This window comes from Marmota flaviventris, chromosome 10, assembly GCF_047511675.1.
Source record: "Marmota flaviventris isolate mMarFla1 chromosome 10, mMarFla1.hap1, whole genome shotgun sequence".
NCBI lineage: Eukaryota > Metazoa > Chordata > Mammalia > Rodentia > Sciuridae > Marmota > Marmota flaviventris.
In genome coordinates, this window is record NC_092507.1 from 73,667,737 (window position 1) to 73,676,613 (window position 8,877).

The 8,877-nt window shown below is 49.5% G+C and overlaps 1 protein-coding gene across 2 annotated transcripts in view; it reads left to right on the plus strand.

The window, feature by feature from the left end:
- Positions 1-1,285: 1,285 nt before the first annotated feature.
- Positions 1,286-8,877, plus strand: part of Lmo4 (LIM domain only 4) — a 20,134-nt gene continuing 12,542 nt past the window's right edge. The window contains exons 1-2 of one of the 2 annotated variants that reach the window (XM_027935253.3): positions 1,286-1,684; positions 4,459-4,697. In XM_027935253.3, coding sequence (XP_027791054.1) covers positions 4,462-4,697 — 236 coding nt within the window. In that variant the 5' untranslated portion in view covers positions 1,286-1,684; positions 4,459-4,461. Of the gene's footprint in view, positions 1,685-4,143; positions 4,249-4,458; positions 4,698-8,877 lie in introns of those variants that run through there. The other variant, XM_027935254.3, reaches the window with a different exon arrangement.

Here is an 8,877-nt window from a genome sequence, read left to right on the forward strand (position 1 = left end):
GGGCCTAGGAAAGAGACTCTCTGGTTAGCACCCTAAAAGCATTCCTCAAGTCTTGATTTATACTAGAAAGGTCATTTCTACTCTTCAGAGGCTGTGAGAGTGCAAATAACTTCCATTGCTTTCCAGGCTAAGAGTAACTCAACATTTCATCCCCCACAGTGAGGAGGAAAATAGGGTAGGGCAATGCGTTCTCCCTTAAGGTTTTTTTTTTTTTTTTTTTCAACTTTGAAAATAAGGATTGTGGTATGTACATCATCAGCAATTGACAAGTATCTATGAAATGCTTACTAAGCTCTTAGTTTACATTCGGGTTAATGGGAAGTGGGAGATTTAGCAGTCAGTATTTAGGCAGGAACGTCTTTCCCTTGTTAACTAAACTTCCACTAAGATTCATAAATATCCAACATCGTGAATTAAAACAAACAAACAAACAAACAAAAACCCCTCTTTTGCGTGCTTGTGTGAGTTTAGAGCAACGCTTTGATGCAGAAAGGCTTTTCTTCCCAAGCAGGAAGAGACCCATTTCTGAGACAAAGTTTCTCAGGATCTCCTCTGGATTTGAGAGGAGGGCAATCCCCGAGGGGTGAGCGGGTGCGGATCTTAAGGGTCCTCGCGCGCCGAGAGGCAGGTGCAACCCCGAGACCCGACTCGCGATTCCGGGCTGTGGAGGCAGCTCAAGCCGGGTACCCGGCGACCGGCGCCAGGGCCACTTCTCCCCACCTGATTCCGGCCAGTCCTGCGCCTTCCTCGGCCGGCTCCGCAGCCTCACTCTCTCCCCCGCCCCCTGAGTCTCGTTTCAGTCATCCCTTTGTCCTTCCCCGGATTGGCAGGTTTTATTATTCCGCCTGAACAATCCGGCCGCCCAGTGGCTGAGGGTCGCTGACGTCGGCGGCAGAGCCGGGGAGTAGTTGGGATTTTGTTCTGTCAGTAACACATGTGTAAGAGCCGCGGAGGGAGCGAGCGAGCCGGCTAGAGGCCAGCGCTGCCGCCGCCGCCGCCGCCGCCTCCGAGCCGGGCAGCTGCAGCCCCGGCAGCGGCGCAGTCTCCAGCGCGCCGGGCCGCGGCCGCCCGCAGCCCCCGACTCCAGGCGCGCCCGCCTGCCGGCCTCCTCACCGGCCGCGGCCGCTCTCGGATCTTGTTTTTGCGGCTGCTCCACGGCCGGCAGTGCTTGGCCGAGCCGCCGCCGCCGGCCCCGAGCGAACGAGCGAGCGGGCGCGCGGGAGGGAGGAAGGCGGCGGAGGAGGAGGAGCGGGAGGCGCGCGGGCGGGGGCGGGGGCCGCCGGGCGGGGGCATATACAAAGTGAAGCCACATTGCCAAACTTGCAGCAGCGATTGCAGCAGTTGCTGCCGCTGCGCCGCGCCTGAAGCCGCGCCGCGCGGGCCGAGGGCTCCTGCAGCTGCTCGCGCGCAGCCGGAGGCGGAGGAGAGGACGAGGACTGGGACTGACACTTCTGCTGCCGGCCGCCGGCCACTTACGCGGCGCCCCCCAACCCGCCCCAGAGCAACGCGATTAAAAAAAAAAAAGCAGCCCTTAGCCCCCTCCTCCCCTTTCCTGCTTCTGCGAGAACTCGCTCCCTCCCTCCAGCTCCGCCAGCCAAGGCGCCCCTTCCTTGGAAGCCGAGCGGCTTCGCTCGAATTTCGCCGCCGCCGCCTCTCGCAATATTGCAATATAGGGGAAAAGCAGGTAAGGGGGCGGCTGGGGAGCCGCGGGCTGGGAGGGTGGCGCGGGGGAGGGGGCCGTTTGGGGCCGGGGCTGTTTTCTTTGGCTTCCTTCCCTTGACCGTCCCAAATTGCAAGTAAACAATACGTCGCCTTAGATAATGCGCGAGTCTGAAACTACCGAGGCCGGCCTGCGAGCTAGCGCGGAGGGCAGCCCCGGGCCGCCAGCTTTGTAGCGGTTCCTGCTTACAAAAGGGTTCTTGGAGACCGGGCTGGTGGAGACCCTGAAGGGGGGTGGGGACGTTTCCAGTTGCAAAGGGAAAGGCAGGGACTGCTTGGATGAGGATTTAAGTGTAAGAAGTAGTGTGTGCCAGAAGGGGGACAGTCACGACCCTCCCCCCTCCAGTAAACACTATTTTTTTGAAACAGTGGCAGAAAGGATCTAAGTGACCAGAATTCGGTATTGTTGGTTCTTTAAAAAAAATTCCTCTTGGCTTATAAGTCTTTTGTTCCAATCCAGGAGAAATCCGGTGAATCACCTAATTAAAATCAAGACATGAATTAAGCATCCATTTTTGTACTACAAATTGCCAGCGCTACATTTGTCCCTCCCTTGGTCTCCATTAAAAAACACCAGAGACGTTGTTAAAGGGGGGCAGATTTTGCCTCTAGCTGCCACTTCTGCTTTCTATTTCACTGACTATCCCAGGACCTAAATTGCTTGGCTATGTAATTACTAGAGTATAAGCCTATTTAACTTAAAAGCTTTCTTTCTTTCTTTTTTTTTTCCAACTCTAAATGAAACTTGATGAGGGCCCGTCCTTAGTTATCAGGGGAGTCAGTTTCTGGTCAGTCCTCTTGATTCATCTCTTTTAGATTTAATCAGCATTAAGGTATTGCTTGTCCTTAAGAGCTTTAGCTAATGGGGTTACTGGATGCTTTTCTCAGTGTAATGTTTCCTTTTCAAAAAAATATACATATATATTTACCTCTCACCAAAGATGGGGGCGGGGAACAGCTTGGAATCTCCTCCCTCCCTCTCCCCTTTTAAAAAGGAATTCGGACGATTAAAACGTTGGGGAGAAACAGTTTAAAGACCTAGGGCAGGAAATGCAGATTCATTTGGGTTAGGACTGAAATTGTAACAAAAAGCAATTCCTCGAGTAAATGCATCAGATAAATCAATTTACATAAAGGTATGATGCATTCGGATAAATGCAATGCTAATGGGTTTTAGAGTGGTCCTGTTTCCAAAGTCTCAGGGTTTTGTTACAGCTTAATTGGTGCAGTTCTTATTCTGGTTTATTGTGCGGTCACTGGACACACGTTCCGGGACTCTTTCGGAGGAAATGTGTTTAAAATCAGCCTATTTAAGGAACTCGAGTCCTTGTTTGGTTCCCTCTCTCTCGTTCTTTTGCAGCAGCCAAGTTGGGCCAGGGACAGGCAAAGTTCGCCCTCTCCCTTCTGAGGTATCAGCTGAATGTCTTGAGCAGATAGCTGGGAGCCTTGGGGGGAGCCCACACTCTTGGCTTACAGAGGACAAAGACAAAACAGGCTGCTTAATTGGCAGTAAATAACTTGATCTTTTTATAGAATAAGTGACTGAAGGAACACTAGGACTTTATTGGACTCAGGATTGGAGGCAACAAATTAATCGGTTTAGGCTAAGCTTTATAAATTGATTCCTATATTATACCCCAGTTGCTTCTCTTATGGCATTCATTAGAAAGAGTGGGGAATGTTTAAAAGCAGTTTTTGGTGACAGCAGGACTTGGCTCTGAATATAACTTGTTCATCACTTAATAGTGCCTTCTAGAATATTACCTACCCCCCCTCCTTTGGAGTAACAAAGCTTTAGCATTTAAATTGCTGATCAAGGGCAGATTAGTGAGACCAAAGTGGAGAGTGTTTGTGTAGGAAGTTAACAGGCATCCTAAAGTTCAATGATCTATTATTCTTGCCTGTGTCCTGAAAACCCAGAGAAAACACTCATTGATCTTGAAAATGAAATGAGATTTGGAACAATAATGGGAGATGGCGGTCACCACAATGGCATGTGAAAGGTGCTGTTTAAAAATACGAAAAACCAGTTTCGCAACTTTACACACCGCACCCCCTCCCGCCACCTTGCCTCCCCTCCCACCACCTTGCCTCCCCTCCCACCACCACGCTCTCCATCTCCCCTCTGCCGGTCCCTCCCTCCTCTTTCAGAAAACCCAACTATTTCCAACTTGTGAACTGCAGCTGCACTTCCCAGGGCAGAGCTCGGGAGGGAACGTGGCTCTGGCGGGGCCGCCGCCTCCCCACGCCCCTCGGCTGGCTCGCGGGGCTCGGCGGGGGCTGAGGAGGGGCCGGGCGCGGCGGTGGGTGGGTTTGACCCTCATTTGCTGGAGGCGGGCGGCGGCGACGGCGGCGGGGAGGAGGGGGCAGTGGGCGGAGGCGGGGGCTTGGGGGAGGCGCTGCGAGGGGTGGAGCGCGCCGCCGAGCTCGCTCTCGGAGTTTTGACAGTACCGGAGCTGAAATTGTCAGCGGCGGCGAGCGCAGGAAAGTTGAGAGGAGCTCGTGGCCCCAGAACAAAGCTTGAGAAAAGTAAACAGGCAGCTGCTGCCGGCGAGCCTCCCTCCTTTCCTCTCTCGCTCAGCCTCCTTCCCGCCCTTGCTTTGCCGCTTCCTTCCAGCAGCTCCGGGGGGGGGGGGGGGGGGAGGAGGGGAATGGGCTTGCTCTCTCTCTGGCGATTACTAACTTTTGCGTCGCCCCTGTTTTGTCTTTCTCTCCCTGTCCCCTTCCCGCCCTCTGCAGACCATGGTGAATCCGGGCAGCAGCTCGCAGCCGCCCCCGGTGACGGCCGGCTCCCTCTCCTGGAAGCGGTGCGCAGGCTGCGGGGGCAAGATTGCGGACCGCTTTCTGCTCTATGCCATGGACAGCTATTGGCACAGCCGGTGCCTCAAGTGCTCCTGCTGCCAGGCGCAGCTGGGAGACATCGGCACGTCTTGTTACACCAAGAGCGGCATGATCCTTTGCAGAAATGACTACATTAGGTAAGTCTGATGGCTTTTCCTGAGGGTAAGCACAGCAGTGGCAAGGCCAAAGTTGAAGGGAAGGAGCCTGCACCGATCGAAAGACATGACAGCCTTCACCTCAAAAACCTTCTGATGAGCGAAATTTAAGGGATTTAAGAAGCATGTACTAATCTTCCGTATTTGATAACAAAAAAGGGACAATTGCCATACAAAGTAAAAACTCCCGTCCAATGGAACTGGCTGTTGTATGTGCAAAGATTGAGCACCCTAAGTGTTCAGTCTTAACTGGACTTCAGGCTAAAAATAAGCATTTCAAGTGGGAGTTAAGTTGCTTTTTTAAAGCAAGATAGGGACCTACAGAGCTCAGAGACAAAAGGTTAACTTAAAAATAAAAGTGTAGTTAGTGAGAAAGTGTGTGTAGTGATGGCTAATTATGATATTTGCATAAGCACCTTTAAACTTTTTTTTGAGTGTAATGCTCTGACTCATTCTTTGTGCTCCTTGTGAAAAATGCTGATTACCCATCAGTTTAAAGACTTGTAATTCTTTTTATAGCAAAAACCCCCAAAACAAAACCTAGTGGTAATGTTTTTCTTCATACTGTTACTTGGAGGCTTGCTTAAATGTTAGTGTGTGGCTTGCGATGCAAGAATTGCTTATTTTTTTTTTTTTTTTTTTACTTGAAGAACCTTCAGGTCTGTAGTTTTTTGTTGTTGTTGTTGTCATTTGTAGCACTGCCCTTGATCCCCAAAGAGATTTAGAAAACGAGGCTATAGAATTATACTAATCTTGCGTTTTAAAGCAATGTATAGGAACATTCATATGTCCATGTAAGCAGTCTTTTCCAACAAGTTTCAGTGCAATTAATGGAAAGAATTCAGGAGGTCAGGTGCCTATAGGATCTTTTCAGGTGAACTCAAGCTACTTAAACTCATTAATTTGAAAGGAGGCATTTGAAGGATTACACATTTAATTTGAGTAAATGGTTTGATAGACTGATGCACATGAATGCTTCTAGGAGGTGTTCTGTTTCAACATCCAGTAATTAAAAAAAAAAAAAAAAAACCACACGCACACCGTTGGTACTATAGAGAACTGAACACTTTTAAGAATTTCATTCTATTTAAATTTCTGCCCTTAAACCTTTTTCTTTATAGGAATTAATAGAAAATTTTGTTGTTTCTTCAATGCGGGTAAATCAGTGGATGAGATATTTTGTTCAAAGTTTAGCTCTATTGAGATTCACTTCACTGCAGCTTATACTGCGAAAGATCCCAGTGCAGTTCAGAGCGGAGTATGGGTGTGTTTACCCCAGTGATAATCATTAATGTAAAATGATGTTTGGTTATTCTGATAATGCAACCACTCTGGTGGCATCCTCAATCAGTCAAGTAAAAGAAATATAGGAAGGGAGAGGGCTTTTATTTTTAAATTAAGATGGCTGCATTAATTCTGCTAAGTGTTCTTTTAAAAGTAAATGTTAGAAAAATCAGCAGGAGCATGGGTGTAATGCTTTCTGGTCTTCCAAGCAATCCCTTGAGCTTTGACAGTATTAAAATTAGAGAGCAATACTGTGGTAAGGAAGGAGGGTGGTTTGAAGAGGAAAACCTGATGGTGCAGTTAAGATTTGGTGAATAGTAGTTTCATTTCTTTCTCCAGGTTGCCTTAAAAAAACTTTGTTTCTGATTACGACTAATTAAAAAGAAGATGGGTCCACTTGTATTCCCTTAGGACAAGTTTAGGCAAGTGGCTTCCTGGGAATTGAATCCATTCCTTTCCCTATTCTTGGGGCCAAATATAAATGCCCATTTGGTGTTTTCTTGTGACCTAATGGATCAGTGGAGGATGGGTACCCAGCCCTGAGCCTTAATTAATTGATGGATCCATAGTCTCACTCTTTCTTTTTGCTCTGAATCTGGGAACTGGAGTTAAGCTTGCTCTTGAACTAAATGTTACCCTGAGACTCTTATATTTATCTGGGAGAGATGAGTTCCAGTTCAGTACTAAGTGGATCATCACCTAACACTTTGCTTACCAGCAGCCAATTTAGAGATCTCAGAAGCTAGTGTTCCCTCTCCCTCAGTACATCAAGATGCCAAAAAGGGTGGGAAGGTGGGGGAGGTGCTGGAGTGCCTTTTCCTCTCAGCTATCCCCTGCCCAAACTCCCCCTGAGTCCACTTGTTGGAGGAGATTTCTATGCCACACGGACAGCTACTGAAGAGTGGAGTAATCTGCTTGCTGGCCACCAGGTGAAGAGGAGGACCCTTAGGCCTGGCTGGGACCACAAAGCGATTTATGAAGGGGCTTTTAAACTGTCTGACCTTAAGGTTGTGTGTGTGTGTGTTTAAACAACCAAGATCAACCAATATCTGGATAAAAAGCTGCAGCAAAGCTGGGAGAGGCCGGCGGGGGTGAGGTAGGAAGGATAGGGGGAACGTTTTTTTCCCCCCAGTCCCCTCCCCCTCCGTGGCCAAGTGTCGATTGGGCCGAGCTGGGCTTCTGCCTCCTCTCTCCTAGATTTCAGATAAAGCGGCTGCCTTGCTGCAGCGAATCCGCACAATTAAAAGCTTTAATTAGTGGCTCCTCCATTTTCTTAGTTCTGATGGGCTTTATCTAATGAGATCTGGTCTCTGGCTTAGATCTGCTCCGAATGACGTGTCCGCAATGAATGAGAGCTGCGTCGCAAACAAAACATTTAATTAACAAAATTGGCCTCTAAGACTGGGAGGGAAAGGCTTGGGGGGGGGGGGCGGTGTGCAGGGGAAGGGGAGGGTGGATCTTAAAGGGACCAATGCCTGCCTCCCCCCAACCTCCCCAAAGTCCGCGAACCTTAGAACTACCCCCCCATCCCCGGCTCCGGATCCCTCGGCTCCACCCGAGCGCCAAGTAGCTTCGGAAACTCCAGATCTCTTTCCTCTAACCCTGTTTCCTCTGCCCCACCTTGGGCCCTAAGACTGCCTCGGAAAGTGCAGCGAGAGGAGGAAGTTCGGGGACCGACGGGTGGGACTGCAGGTCGGGGAGGGTGAGGAAACGCGCCGGAAGCCCGGTGGCGGTGGTCGGTGAGCCCTTCCTCGCCGGGCTGGCCGGGCCTGGGCCGGCGCCGCCCGAGGCCACAGCCGAGACGCCCAGCGGCCAGCGGCCTCGGGCCCGCGAGGGGGCGAGCGCAGGGCGGGAGCCGGTGAGCGGGTCGCGCTTTCTTTCCCCGGCTCCGCTCGGGTGGTTCACGTGGCGCCGGTAGCCGCAGTGAGCTTGGCGCGGCCGGGGTGGGGGGGATTGGTGGTGGTTGGTGGCGGAGGGTGTGTTTGGGGAGGGGGGTAGCGTCAGGAATGGAGGCGCCGCCAGGCAGCGAGTTCATTTCCCTGGTAATCAACAGCAAGCTGCTATATTCAGAGAATGCTGTCCCTTTAATTGAACAGGCTAGGTAATTAAATGGCACTTTTCCAATAGGACGTGCTAGGTAAATCTAATAGTTGGTTATTTAATATCACTTTGAAGTCTGCCCACTCAAGCACAATGACAGCACAGGAGCATGTGAACTATTAGCTAGGAAGAAAAAAAAAAAAAACCCAGGATCTCAAAAATTAATTAAATCGCATGCAATTTAGGGGGAACGTTTATCTTGATTTGTCATAACAGAATTAATTCAAGGCCTCCAATTCACTTGGGGGCAGATCTGTTACTCTGAATTAACCAAGCGTAATTTGGCTGATTTTTTTTTCTCCCTCCCCTCTCTAATGCAGCAGTTGCGATTATGCACAGCCCCCCTCTTAAGTATCAATAGCTTCTGGTGCTTTTAAGGTGCTTGGTCTCTAGTTATTCCGAAGTACCTTTAATGGACTTGGCTCCAGGCATAATTTCTGGGTTGCATTTCTTTGTTACATTTAATATAGCTGGTGCAGAATTTAGATTAAATATAGGATCCTGCTGGAAAACCAATTGCTTCTGGATCAGTAGCTGTGGATGTGCATTTTTCTCCTCAGATAGGTTGCTGATATTTACTTGCAGGTACAAATGTATACCTTTCAGCCACACTCTTAGAAACGCACCTCTCTTTGCCTGAAAGCAGTTTTGAAAACACAGCCAGGTAGCACTCCATATTGTGTGTATTTTGCTTGAAGTAATAATGCAGTTGAAAATAAGCCCACCTATTGGTCATTGAAGTTACTGAAAGATGCTAAGCATTGATACTAAACTAAAA